The sequence below is a fragment of the Phlebotomus papatasi genome, chromosome 1 (genome assembly GCF_024763615.1).
Source record: "Phlebotomus papatasi isolate M1 chromosome 1, Ppap_2.1, whole genome shotgun sequence".
NCBI lineage: Eukaryota > Metazoa > Arthropoda > Insecta > Diptera > Psychodidae > Phlebotomus > Phlebotomus papatasi.
The window spans coordinates 63,481,126-63,496,524 of record NC_077222.1 but is presented as its reverse complement, the minus strand read 5'-3'; the positions used below and the strand labels follow the sequence as shown (position 1 = coordinate 63,496,524).

The following is a 15,399-nucleotide window of genomic DNA, read 5'->3' as shown; positions in this document are numbered from 1 at the left end:
TTTGTCAATTATAAGGTTGTCAAAAAAAAAAACAATTTAGATCTATTGGTTATTAGAAAATTTATTGGAGCCCTGTAATTTCTAATTTGATAGAAAATGTTCATGAATCTCCCACTGAGCTTAACTCTGGTTTATTCAGAGCTTTCAGGCGCTACATTCGTGTTATAGAAAGCTCTGTAGGATGCCAAAACAAAAAACTCAAAAAGATTGTGGTAGAGAAATCTTAGAGGTGCTATTTAAAAGCTTTTTTCACTGCTCGAACTCAAAGAGAGAACAGTTATCTACTTTGTTTCAACATGTGACACGGCTAGGCCAAACGGTAAGAGATATCGACCTACGGTATTCGTCGACCTCCCCGTAAGTCCACATTGTCTAGGACAGTCTTTTTTCTCCTCCTCCCCCCAAAACTATGTTGTTTTGGTTTATTTCGAAAACGGCTTCTACGATGTCTTTTATTTTCGAATGTTTTAGAGCGGTGGCAGCCAAAATCCCGAAAGTCAAAATCCCGAAAGTCAAAATCCCGAAAAGGCCAAAATCACGTAAGCCACAATCCCGAAAGCCGAAATCCTGAATGTTGAAAAATCGTGAAAGGGATGAAATTATATGGAAGAAAATGTTTAGAATAATTTCCCAAGACACAGAAGATTTCCCTTTGCCTCGAGCAAGTGCGGATGCAATCGTGGGAGTAGCTATGACACTTTTAAGAATTCGAGATTTTGGCTTTTAGGATTTTGGCCCATTCGGGATTTTGGCTTTCAGGATTTTGGCGTTCAGGATTTTGACTTTCGGGATTTTGGCTTTCGGGATTTTGACAGGGACCCGTTTTAGAGGTAGTCAAAGCGAATGTTTCGTCTTTCGACACCTATATTCGAAAATCATTTCTATATCGAATTTTCGAAGGTCAAGCTTTAACTACTTTGAAAGGCCTAGATTTGCTTAAATTTGGATTTTTTGAAAGATCTTCAAATTTCCAACTCCACTGCATCGGACTTAATCAGTCATGACGTCATGAGTCGGTATAGTACCCGTAAATGATTTACATTTCTCGGATTTACTTTTTTTTTGTTCGAGTTTTTTGTTTAATCCGTAGTAGTGCGAAAGTATTTTTGAGGTAGCATCTAAGTCAGGAGTTCGATCACTCCGCAAAGTTGGAACACTTTGCCAGCTTTTTTTGACAAATATATTTATAGAGGTAAAGGAAAAGAGATCGCATAACAAAAATAAAGAAAAAATAGAAAAAGAAAGCTCTAAGAATTATTCTGTAGTCAATAAACATACAATGTGACTCTGACAATGTATATGCAAACATATTAGGTGTGATTCCTTCTAATCACACCTATTTTCCAATTTTGTCACTATAATTTTCAATGTCATTCGTTTTTATGTCTAGGGCGAGGGGTAACTCATTTCGGGGAACTCGAGCCAATCTGGCTGGGGAACCCATACATTTTTTTTCAGAAAACCCGGGGACGCTATACATTTTTTGGGAACTCGAGCCAATGTGATTGATTATGAGTTACCTCTTGGTCTAGGGTCATTCGCAACCAGTGATCCTGTAGGTTTAAAGTTTTAAGCTCTTGCAGCTGAATATTGAAACAAATATAAAGATATTTTGTAGATGATTTGCCGTTTTTTCTAATGTTTGAACGTTAAATAGAGTAAATATTGGATTAACGCTTTAGCCAAAAATTAGATCTCTCGATTTTGGAGGTCTGATTTTTAGCTTACTGAAAGAATACAGTTATCTAGAGGCATTATACGTAGATTCTACCAAAAATTTGGTTAATTAATAGCAAATTGATATGTTCTGCACTATATTGAATTTAAATAAAAATAATTAAGGCTTTCACTGTATTTAAAACTTGTAAAAAAGCGAATTTTGTCTTGAAACAGATAAAACGTCCACCATAGTCGACTTCAATGAGTGTTCTTTTAAATCCACAATATTAATTCTTATTTTATTTCAGAAAATATTTAGCAAATCTTGTTGTTCAATGTAATTTAAAAAACGAGAAAAACTCTTGGAATTTGCTAATTTGAAAGAAATCATTGATGAATTGACATATTTTGGCTTGCATTCTGGAATTCCAAGAAAACCAAAATATCTGGTTATGGCAGCCAAAGCATTATTCTACGTTCCTGTGTACGAAAAAATATTTAAACTTGGCTTAATTTTTACTTTAGAATAACGCTAAAATGTGATACAAGTGAAGTTATTCCTCGTCTAGACATATTTAGGAATTAAAATTAAAAATTGACGACTAACATTATTTTTCGCAGAAATAAGGTCAAAAATGCACCTTTTAATTTTATTTTACACAAACATTCGTTTAAAATAAACTGAAATAGCACAATTATGACTTTTTATTAATTTGCTGAATGAATAGGAAACCATTTTAATGCTATTTAGATCAATTTTAATCAATATTTCTAAGCCAAGTCTAGCTTATTATCCTTATCATCACTAATTCATTAGAAATATTAAAAAAAAAATAAAATAAAATAATTAAAACAGTGTGTAACAAGTAGATAGTATTTGGAAAATGAAATAATAACTAAATACGTCGTAGAATTGAATTTGTTTATAATGATAATATCTTAATCCACTCATAGGATTATAAGAGTTAATTGAGATCTTATTCACAAGCATAATAAAGAAAAGCTCAAAGGTTAAAGGTCAGTAAGCATATTCTGGTCTGTTTCTATCCCCTTTGTGTACCACAATCCTCATATATTAAATTACCTAGTATCCTGTGACTAATGATAAAACATGGAATTACCAGAGTGTCATGACAGCGTATGGTGTCCAACACCATATAAACACGAGAACAATGGTGATGGTAAGTCTAAAAGTTCTTTGCCGGGCTCTCTCGATGTGTGTCATGGCATTGCAGCGAAGTCTCAAAGCTCCAGAAGCTGTTCTGTCACCACCCTCATCTGAAATTCCAAACATTACATCTCAGTTTCAAAACTTATTCGCCCACTCATAATCACAAGACATTTACCCTTTGTTCGTGATCTGTCTGAGCGATTTGAGATTTCACATACAATTGCTGTGTAGGCGATACTAATAGCTGCCAATGGACCGAAGTACATGGCAGTAAGGCAAAAAAGATTGTAAGCGGCCTCCATGCGTGGTGTGGCAAAAAATCCAAATGTGACACATTGCCAGAAACCTGGAAAATCTGGATGCTGCTGCACATGGAAGATAATACTCTGAGGGATGGAGTAAAGCGCCGCTAAAATCCAAGCTGTCAACAGCATGCACTTTCCCCGCTTACGGGCATCAGTCACTCGCAGAGGATATACAACAGCGAAACACCGATCCAGGGAAACGCACACGAGGACATTGGAACTGAGGTACAGGCAGAATGCCCTCATGAAGAGAAACACTTTGCATGCAACATTTCCAGCGTACCACTCCACTGTAATTCGCCATCCAATCTGGAATAGATGCGCTATTTGAGCCTTCAGCTTTTCTAGACTAAAAATTCTCCTCAGACATTTCACATTTTAATAATAATAATAATAATGCTGGCACAGCATTCCATGAAGGAACAAGGCCTTCCCGCAAGAGGAATTTCTAGACATGCATTATTATTTTTCCTTGTACGAAATGAGGTTGTCAGGCCCATGCCCGTGGAATCAAGTGCAGTGAAGCTCACTGAATGCAATCCGAACACCTTTAACGCCAGAAAAATTCCTGGTGACCTAAAGGAGATTCGAACCCACTTGCATCATAGAGCGTTATACATTTTGCCGAATGGATAATTTGAGTAATAAAAAGCATTTTGTGCAATTTTTAAACTCATAAAGGAGTGACTAATATTAAGAAACCCTTGTCAATTGTCCAAGAAACGTTCCGTGAGAATTGTATCGCGAAACCCGAGAAATGTCAGTGAAAATGTGAATGACTAGCCCCTTGAGAGTCTTTTACTTATTTATTAATAAATAATCTCTTGAATTTTTGCCTACATAGAATGTGCAACTTTCTCCCTTATCAATTTTTCTAATTATTTTTACGAGTCAAACAATTTCTAAAAAAAATAAGCAATTTCCTCGCCTGGGCATCCATTACCAGAGCCAAAGGTCAAAGGTTTAGAGCCCACATACACTTAGACTGATGATTGAGAATATTTATTTCCTAAAATTTGGCGATAAAGAATATAAAAGGAATTTATGTATAGAACCTCTAATCTAATCCTTTATTCTAAATTCACAGCATAAAATATTTTAATTTGATCCTTTCCAGTCAAGTTTTTGTCCAAATTTTACAGGATTATCATTTTTAAAGATAAGCCTGAGTCTGTATTTACGGCTTCACAGATATAGTAACTTGAGATAATTGGAAAACCATCCCTTTTCTAAAACTATGTTTTAAAAGGGAAACTAATTTATTTAGCGAGTACAACGTGCATAAAAGTTATCTAACCGCAGACTTTAACCTTAAGTGTTTACTTAGGTTTGATCATAAAAACAGAAACATTTAAACAATGTTTCCTGAATTTTTCATTTAAAAATTCATAAAATCCTAAATTTTGAACTTTGATTTGGCAGAATAATGTACTATAACGATATATCTAAAATCAATAAACAAAATATTTTTTTCTAACATTACCCTGTAGTAGCAAAAATCCTGAATAGTCAAAATCACGAATGGTCAAAATCTTAAAAGGACGAAATTGTTACGAAGGATAATGTGTACACAGAGAAAAATTTTGAGTTAGAAAAAATTAAGAAACGTGGTTTTGAATCAAGAGTACAAGAATTTCAAACTATTTTCCCCTATAATTGAGATATTTTGCGCTTGAATTTCTCTAAAAGAGTATGATAGTTTAAAAAATAGAATAAATTGTGCTTAATAATAGGAGAACAGTGGGTTTGAATTTAGCGAATCGCAGTTTTGAACACTGCTAGAGCATACAGAAGTTTTAAAGTTAGAAGGTCATTGTTTTGATTTTAGAGTATAGAGAGGATTCGAGTTAAGACTATTGTGGTTTTGATTTTAGCGAAATCATGGTTTCAAAATAAGAGTATAGTAGTTTTGAATTCTATTAGACTATTATGGTCTTGATTTTAGAGTATTGTGGTTTTGATTTTAGAAACTTATGGGTTTGATTTTAGAGTATCGTGGTTTTGATTTTAGAGTATCATGGTTTCGATTTTAGAGCATTGTGGTTTTGATTTTAGAAACTTATGGTTTTGATTTTAGAAATTTTTGGTTTTGATTTTAGAGTATGATGGTTTTGATTTTAGAGTCTCATGGTTTTGATTTTAGAGTATCAGGGTTTTGATTTTAGAGTATCGTGGTTTTGATTTTAGAGCATTGTGGTTTTGATTTTAGAAACTTATGGTTTTGTTTTTAGAAACTTATGGGTTTGATTTTAGAAACTTATGGTTTTGATTTTAGAAACTTATGGGTTTGATTTTAGAAACTTATGGGTTTGATTTTAGAAACTTATGGGTTTGATTTTAGAGTCTCATGGTTTTGATTTTAGAAACTTATGGTTTTGATTTTAGAAACTTATGGGTTTGATTTTAGAAACTTATGGGTTTGATTTTAGAGTCTCATGGTTTTGATTTTAGAGTATCAGGGTTTTGATTTTAGAGTCTCATGGTTTTGATTTTAGAGTATCGTGGTTTTGATTTTAGAGCATTGTGGTTTTGATTTTAGAAACTTATGGTTTTGTTTTTAGACACTTATGGGTTTGATTTTAGAAACTTATGGTTTTGATTTTAGAAACTTATTGATATGATTTTAGAAACTTATGGGTTTGATTTTAGAAACATGGGTTTGATTTTAGAGTATTACGGTTTTGATTTTAGAGTCTCATGGTTTTGATTTTAGAGTATCGTGGTTTTGATTTTAGAGCATTGTGGTTTTGATTTTAGAAACTTATGGTTTTGATTTTAGAGTATCATGGTTTGATTTTAGAAACTTATGCTTTTGATTTTAGAAACTTATGGGTTTGATTTTAAAAAACTTATGGGTTTGATTTTAGAAACTTATGGGTTTGATTTTAGAGTCTCATGGTTTTGATTTTAGAGTATCAGGGTTTTGATTTCAGAGTCTCATGGTTTTGATTTTAGAGTATCGTGGTTTTGATTTTAGAGCATTCTGGTTATGATTTTAGAAACTTATGGTTTTGTTTTTAGAAACTTATGGGTTTAATTTTAGAAGCTTATGGTTTTGATTTTAGAAACTTATGGGTATGATTTTAGAAACTTATGGGTTTGATTTTAGAAACATGGGTTTGATTTTAGAGTATTACGGTTTTGATTTTAGAGTCTCATGGTTTTGATTTTAGAGTATCGTGGTTTTGATTTTAGAGCATTGTGGTTTTGATTTTAGAAACTTATGATTTTGTTTTTAGAAACTTATGGGTTTGATTTTAGAAACTTATGATTTTGATTTTAGAGTATCATGGTTTTGATTTTAGAAACTTATGCTTTTGATTTTAGAAACTTATGGGTTTGATTTTAGAAACTTATGGGTTTGATTTTAGAAACTTATGGGTTTGATTTTAGAGTCTCATGGTTTTGATTTTAGAGTATCAGGGTTTTGATTTTAGAGTATCATGGTTTTGATTTTAGAGCATTGTGGTTTTGATTTTAGAAACTTATGGTTTTATTTTTAGAAACTTTTGGGTTTGATTTTAGAAACTTATGGGTTTGATTTTAGAAACTTATGGGTTTGATTTTAGAAACTTATGGGTTTGATTTTAGAGTATTACGGTTTTGATTTTAGAGTCTCATGATTTTGATTTTAGAGTATCGTGGTTTTGATTTTAGAGCATTGTGGTTTTGATTTTAGAAACTTATGGTTTTGATTTTAGAGTATCATGGTTTTGATTTTAGAAACTTATGCTTTTGATTTTAGAAACTTATGGGTTTGATTTTAAAAAACTTATGGGTTTGATTTTAGAAACTTATGGGTTTGATTTTAGAGTCTCATGGTTTTGATTTTAGAGTATCAGGGTTTTGATTTCAGAGTCTCATGGTTTTGATTTTAGAGTATCGTGGTTTTGATTTTAGAGCATTCTGGTTATGATTTTAGAAACTTATGGTTTTGTTTTTAGAAACTTATGGGTTTAATTTTAGAAGCTTATGGTTTTGATTTTAGAAACTTATGGGTATGATTTTAGAAACTTATGGGTTTGATTTTAGAAACTTATGGGTTTGATTTTAGAGTCTCATGGTTTTGATTTTAGAGTATCAGGGTTTTGATTTTAGAGTATCATGGTTTTGATTTTAGAGCATTGTGGTTTTGATTTTAGAAACTTATGGTTTTGTTTTTAGAAACTTATGGGTTTGATTTTAGAAACTTATGGGTTTGATTTTAGAAACTTATGGGTTTGATTTTAGAAACTTATGGGTTTGATTTTAGAGTATTACGGTTTTGATTTTAGAGTCTCATGGTTTTGATTTTAGAGTATCGTGGTTTTGATTTTAGAGCATTGTGGTTTTGATTTTAGAAACTTATGGTTTTGATTTTAGAGTATCATGGTTTTGATTTTAGAAACTTATGCTTTTGATTTTAGAAACTTATGGGTTTGATTTTAAAAAACTTATGGGTTTGATTTTAGAAACTTATGGGTTTGATTTTAGAGTCTCATGGTTTTGATTTTAGAGTATCAGGGTTTTGATTTCAGAGTCTCATGGTTTTGATTTTAGAGTATCGTGGTTTTGATTTTAGAGCATTCTGGTTATGATTTTAGAAACTTATGGTTTTGTTTTTAGAAACTTATGGGTTTAATTTTAGAAGCTTATGGTTTTGATTTTAGAAACTTATGGGTATGATTTTAGAAACTTATGGGTTTGATTTTAGAAACATGGGTTTGATTTTAGAGTATTACGGTTTTGATTTTAGAGTCTCATGGTTTTGATTTTAGAGTATCGTGGTTTTGATTTTAGAGCATTGTGGTTTTGATTTTAGAAACTTATGATTTTGTTTTTAGAAACTTATGGGTTTGATTTTAGAAACTTATGATTTTGATTTTAGAGTATCATGGTTTTGATTTTAGAAACTTATGCTTTTGATTTTAGAAACTTATGGGTTTGATTTTAGAAACTTATGGGTTTGATTTTAGAAACTTATGGGTTTGATTTTAGAGTCTCATGGTTTTGATTTTAGAGTATCAGGGTTTTGATTTTAGAGTATCATGGTTTTGATTTTAGAGCATTGTGGTTTTGATTTTAGAAACTTATGGTTTTATTTTTAGAAACTTTTGGGTTTGATTTTAGAAACTTATGGGTTTGATTTTAGAAACTTATGGGTTTGATTTTAGAAACTTATGGGTTTGATTTTAGAGTATTACGGTTTTGATTTTAGAGTCTCATGATTTTGATTTTAGAGTATCGTGGTTTTGATTTTAGAGCATTTTGGTTTTGATTTTAGAAACTTATGGGTTTTGATTTTAGAAACTTATGGGTTTGATTCTAGAAACTTATGGTTTTGATTTTAGAGTATGATGGTTTTGATTTTAGAAACTTATGGTTTTGATTTTAGAAACTTTTGGGTTTGATTTTAGAGTCTCATGATTTTGATTTTAGAGTATCAGGGTTTTGATTTTAGAGTCTCATGGTTTTGATTTTAGAGCATTGTGGTTTTGATTTTAGAAACTTATGGTTTTATTTTTAGAAACTTATGGGTTTGATTTTAGAAACTTATGGTTTTGATTTTAGAGTATTACGGTTTTGATTATAGAGTCTCATGGTTTTGATTTTAGAGTATCGTGGTTTTGATTTTAGAGCATTGTGGTTTTGATTTTAGAAACTTACGGTTTTGATTTTAGAAACTTATGGGTTTGATTTTAGAAACTTATGGTTTTGATTTTAGAGTATTATGGTTTTGATTTTAGAGTATCATGGTTTTGATTTTAGAGTCTCATGGTTTTGATTTTAGAGTCTCATGGTTTTGATTTTAGAGTATTATGGTTTTGATTTTAGAGCATTGTGGTTTTGATTTTAGAAACTAATGGTTTTGATTTTAGAAACTTATAGGTTTGATTTTAGAAACTTATGGGTTTGATTTTAGAAACTTATGGGTTTGATTTTAGAAACTTATGGTTTTGATTTTAGAGTATCAGGGTTTTGATTTTAGAGTATCAGTGTTTTGATTTTAGAGTCTCATGGTTTTGATTTTAGAGTCTCATGGTTTTGATTTTAGAGTATCATGGTTTTGATTTTAGAAACTCATGGTTTTGATTTTAGAGTATTATGGTTTTGATTTTAGAGTATTATGGTTTTGATTTTAGAGTCCCATGGTTTTGATTTTAGAGTATAGTGGCTTTTTTTTTTTAAAAACTTATTGTTTTGACTTTAGAAACTTATTGGTTTGATTTTAGAAGCTTATGGGTTTGATTTTAGAAACTCATGGTTTTAATTTTAAAATATTATGGTTTTGATTTTAGAATCTCATGGTTTTGATTTTAAAGTATCAGGGTTTTGATTTTAGAGTATCATGGTTTTGATTTTAGAGTATTATGGTTTTGATTTTAGAGTATCAGGGTTTTGATTTTAGAAAAACCATAATACTCTAAAATCAAAACCATAAGTTTCTAAAATCAAAACCTTGATTCTCTAAAATCGAAACCATCATACTCTAAAATCAAAACCATAAGTTTCTGAAATCAAAACCATGATACTCTAAAATCAAAACCATAAGTTTCTAAAATCAAAACCACAATACTCTAAAATCAAAACCATAATACTCTAAAATCAAAACCACGATATTCTAAAATCAAAACCATGATACTCTAAAATTAAAACCACGATACTCTAAAATCAAAACCATAATACTCTAAAATCAAAACCATCATACTCTAAAATCAAAACCATGATACTCTAAAATCAAACCCATGAGTTTCTAAAATCAAAACCATGATACTCTAAAATCAAAACCATAATACTCTAAAATCAAAACCATAATACTCTAAAATCAAACCCATGAGTTTCTAAAATCAAAACCATGATACTCTAAAATCAAAACCATGATACTCTAAAATCAAAACCACGATACTCTAAAATCAAAACCATAATACTCTAAAATCAAACCCATGAGTTTCTAAAATCAAAACCATGATACTCTAAAATCAAAACCATAATACTCTAAAATCAAAACCATAATACTCTAAAATCAAACCCATGAGTTTCTAAAATCAAAACCATGATACTCTAAAATCAAAACCATGATACTCTAAAATCAAAACCACGATACTCTAAAATCAAAACCATAATACTCTAAAATCAAAACCATGATACTCTAAAATCAAAACCACAATACTCTAAAATCAAAACCATGATACTCTAAAATCAAAACCATAATACTCTAAAATCAAAACCACAATACTCTAAAATCAAAACCATGATACTCTAAAATCAAAACCACGTTACTCTAAAATCAAAACCACAATACTCTAAAATCAAAACCATAATACTCTAAATTCAAAACCACGATACTCTAAAATCAAAACCATGATACTCTTAAATCAAAACCATGATACTCTTAAATCAAAACCATGATACTCTAAAATCAAAACCATAAGTTTCTAAAATCAAAACCACAATACTCTAAAATCAAAACCATAATACTCTAAAATCAAAACCACGATATTCTAAAATCAAAACCATGATACTCTAAAATCAAAACCACGATACTCTAAAATCAAAACCATAATACTCTAAAATCAAAACCATAATACTCTAAAATCAAAACCATAATACTCTAAAATCAAAACCATAATACTCTAAATTCAAAACCACGATACTCTAAAATCAAAACCATGATACTCTTAAATCAAAACCACGATACTCTAAAATCAAAACCATAATACTCTAAAATCAAAACCATGATACTCTAAAATCAAAACCACAATACTCTAAAATCAAAACCACAATTCTCTAAAATCAAAACCATGGTACTCTAAAATCAAAACCACAATACTCTAAAATCAAAACCATGATACTCTAAAATCAAAACCATAAGTTTCTAAAATCAAAACCATGATACTCTAAAATCAAACCCATAAGTTTCTAAAATCAAAACCACAATGCTCTAAAATCAAAACCACAATGCTCTAAAATCAAAACCACAATACTCTAAAATCAAAACCATGATACTCTATAATCAAAACCATTTTTGCTACAAATTCAAAACTATTTTTCTCTAAATTTAAGAGTAAAAAAGTCTAAATTCAAAGCTACTGAATTTCAAAACCATCGTACTCTAAAATTTAAGAAAATGCTCTTATAGAAATTTTTTCTTAATTTAAGCGAAATTTAAGAAAAAAATTGCTTAGAGCAAAATCGAACCCTTAGTTAGAGTATTTTTTTCTTGAATTTAGAGGGTAATTTTTCTCTGTGTAGAATAACTTCCTAAAACAAAGAATATTTCACTTTGCGTCTAACTAATTGGGGTCTAAATAAGGGGTATAATGATACACATAGCCTCTTCTCCTCAATTACTATGTTCACCTCCACACGGACTAGATGCCTGGTAGGCCCCAGTTCACTCAAGTGAGTGATAGAAAATTGGGTAACTAACTTCAGTGGGTAAATCCTGAGACAAAGCTGAATCTAGCGAACAAGGGATCTGGTCCTTCTATAGAGAGGATTGGGCGAGGGGCTATCAACCCTCCCCCCCCCCGTGTAAAAGGAGGATTGTTACGAAAAACGAAGTGGTTAAACTGACGTGAAGATAATATGAAGGCAGGACACGAATGTCCCTTCCGGCAGCGTCAGTGCAAAAATGATTTTCAACTTAGAGAAAAAATCTTCTCAGTTTCCCATAGCTTTCGACGTACTGCACGCCTTCCTCAGTAGTGGCTAGAGAAGAAAATTTATTGGCATAAGTTTACATTGAACATACAAAAAGAGCTCGCAAGCAAGGGAATCATCTTTGTCTTAACGACACTTACTCGCTGAATACAATTTAGATCTCTGTGGGCCTATTCTGCTGTTGAAACGGAGTTTATCACGCCTAAAAATCACGATTTTGCGTGATGCAAATACACATCATACACAGAGCTTTGGCTCTGTATGCGTGGAGATTTGGCGCTTTCAGCGACATAGCATGTGTAGTAGTGAGGAAAAATCGTGAAAATGGCTGTTATTTTAAAAATCACGCAAATTTTATCTCGCGAGCTCCTGGAGGTCCCGAGATGAAAAATTAAATGCATTTGAGGTGGAAAATTGCTGTTTAACGCAAAGAAATAGTTATTAATATTCTTTCTATTAATTTTAAGAAATATATAATTCCCAAGTTTTCCAATTTTCCATATAAGTTCCCTATTAGTAGTTATGTTTCGATTTCAACGTTAATGTATGTTCAAAGAAAAGTCCTAATTTGTGACAATATGTTTTGTAAAAAACATTGTTGTTTTGTAAATAAAGGAGAAGGAGTCAAAGGTCAAATCCGTGTTCATTTTTTTTATCTAAAATATAAACTATGAAAATCATGGTTAAATCCACCAAGTTGATAAATAATTTCAAAGAAAATAAGCCAAGCTTATTTTAACAGAACAATACCTTGTGGAAAGTGGCGAAAATTTATAATATTGTATTTTCATACAATGCAATGATCGGAACCATCTTAGAGTAAATTCTACAGAATTCAGCAAAATTTGCCGGATGGGTGACTTTGTAATTAACTTTTGCGATGGTGGCGACGGTAGATGCTTCAATCTGACTACTTACTCCGGGAAAACAAATTTTCTTTCACAAAATCTACGAAATTTCAGACCAATCACTCATAAACAATACCCATCAAAACTTCGTTCTACAATTCCGTGTTTTTTCTTCTTTTTTTCCAGCGACATACTCAAGAGCATAAGTTTCATGCTGTGAAAAAATTACTGCTAAATTTATGAATACTAATTCTGACACATCCGTCTATAATATTTGCGACAATTCATAATTTATATGAATTACTTTCAAAATTTGTACACCATTTCCAACTTAATATTTTCCCCTTGCCTGTGATTTCTCGAGGTTTTACAGAAACACATAGTGAAAACTATAGATTAAAAGAGAAAATCATTGAAAATTTTAATTTTCTTGCTTGACACAGTAGTTGCAAGAAAACTTATTAAAATTGGCTAAATTTATGAAATAGAATGTCCAACGGTAATTATTTTGAAATTTCATCACGCAGCCAAAGAGCGAATGAGAGAGTGCGAGCGAAAGCAAGAGTGTGCTCAAGATTGACAACTGCAGTGGAGTTAAATGTAGTTGACGGATTTTTCCAGAATTTTTTGCGAATTTTCTTAGTTGGTAAGTCAAAGGACAACAATTTTAGTCTCGTGAAAGGTGTTTGTGTGCTTTACAGTGATTATTTTGTTCACAATTTCATTTAATGTGGTCCGAAGCCAGCCTCACACACACAAACACTATCACGAAATTAGTGATAAATCTGCGTTTCACAGCAGAATAAGGGCCCTGAATTACGTTAAAGATGGAAAAAGAACACCAAAAATGAATAGGGGGTGAGAGAGCTGATACACTACAAGAATTGAGAGAATTGGCAAATTAATTATAAACAATTTTAACTAAAAATTAAAAACTAAATGTACCATGGATCTATCATAGCCAGAGAGACAAAGAACTCTCTATGAAGCTATGGGAAACTGAGACGATTTTTTTCTCTGACAGTTGAAAATCATTTTTCCACTGACGCTTCCGGAAGGGACATTCGTGTCCTGCCTTCATATTGTTATGAAAACTCGCAAAGAGCCTCTTAAGACGGACTTTTTACAGCGACCTGTGCTACGTTTCTGGACCGAGCTAACGGAGGGTCGCCAGGAATGGAGGAGGTTAGTGCGCGAGGTCTGGTCTCTTAAAGGGACGCTGCAGTCATCTAAGTAAGTAAGTAAGTCTAGCAAACACGGGTGCAATCATGGTTGTAGCTATGACATTTAAGATTTCGGGATTTTGGCTTTCGGAGTTTTAACACATTCAAAAAATGCTTTTTGGGATTTTGGCTATTCAGAATTTAGACCCATACGGGATTTCAGAAGGTACTTATTAAACGATTGGGCCAAATATTGATTTATTTGAAAGGTCTTGGACTCTTAACACTAAATCTACTGACCGTTTTTGGTCGTTTTTCAGTCAAATGACAAACTGCGGTAGAGTAGGAAACTGAACAAATTTGTCTTGGAAAAGAGTAAAAAATTAAAATCTAAATACTGAAAAATATATTACATGCGTATTTTAAGAAATTCATTAAGTTTGATAGAGACATTGTATCATTTAAATATGTGGTAATTTTAAGCCGGTCAATTTGACCGGATCTTGGTAGGTTTAGTGTTAAACAAGTATAAACAAATTCAAAATGAGCAGAAAATTTATTTAAATATTTACAAATTTGATCGTATATCTACAAATTTGAGTCGATTTCGTTTTATATAAATTTGTTCCTAAAAGTTGGAATCGAATTTAGACATTTTGTCTGGAACAAATTTGTATAATTCCAAAGACTTCCCCGTTTCTTCTAACAGTTAGAGCCCAGTCCCCGGTGAGTGGCCTTCAGAGTTGAAGCCAATTTCTTACTTTTTAGTAGATTACTGACGACAATTAGCAAAAGAAGGTTAAGGAGATAAACTCCCTCCGGATGCGCAAGGGGGTACAAACCTTTCAGGACAGAAAAACACAAAATTTTTGTCAAAGCTTTCGACGTTTTAACGCGTGTTCCTCAGTGGCTAAAAAGTCGGGAAATTTTATTTAGTTATTTTATGAGTGAGTTGGAAGACAAAGAAGTGTAAGAGCATTGTCTAAATAAAATGTCCTGCCTTCTTAGCCACTGAGGAAGACACGTTCAAGCGTCGAAAGCTTTGGCAAAGAATTTTGTGTTTTCCTGTCCTGAAAGGATTGTACCCTCTGACGCATCCGGAGGGAGTTCATCTCCTTGACCTTCTTATGCCAATTTCTTACTTTCACATACAAATGCGTATAGGAATTTTTCTGCACTCGTGACTGTTACACGATATATGTCAAAATTGAGGTGTTCCTTGTGTCCTTGTAAAGAGGGATAATAATACTATATTTCTGTCTAAATATATTCTTGGTCTTTTTTGTTTCTTTTAGAAGGTACAAATTTGTTCCAAAAATTTTCGGTGTCCATGGACGAGCTATTTTTTGGAACAAATTCGTTACTAATGTTGAGTATCTTCCTAAGTCTCGTAAAAGAAACAAGATTGTGCCAAAATTTTGGGTGTCCGTGAACGAGCTAATTTTTGGAACAAATACCTATTTGTCGAAATTTTTTACGGTGTACTTAGAGCTTATCTAAAAGACGGTTTTGTAGAATAATGATTGAAAATATAGTGCAATAAATATTTTAATTACAATTAAGCTAAATTAAGCTCGTAATAATGTGTGAAATACATGATGTAATGCATT

The 15,399-nt window shown here is 31.8% G+C and overlaps 1 protein-coding gene across 1 annotated transcript in view; it reads right to left on the bottom strand.

Annotated features, from left to right (window-relative positions):
• Positions 1-15,399, bottom strand: part of LOC129799989 (adipokinetic hormone/corazonin-related peptide receptor variant I-like) — a 43,375-nt gene that overhangs the window by 8,461 nt on the left and 19,515 nt on the right. The window contains exons 3-4 of the mRNA XM_055844324.1: positions 3,006-3,444; positions 2,781-2,937 (exon numbers count right to left, since the gene is read on the bottom strand). Of these exons, the coding sequence (XP_055700299.1) occupies positions 2,781-2,937; positions 3,006-3,444 (596 nt within the window). The remainder of the gene's footprint in view (positions 1-2,780; positions 2,938-3,005; positions 3,445-15,399) is intronic.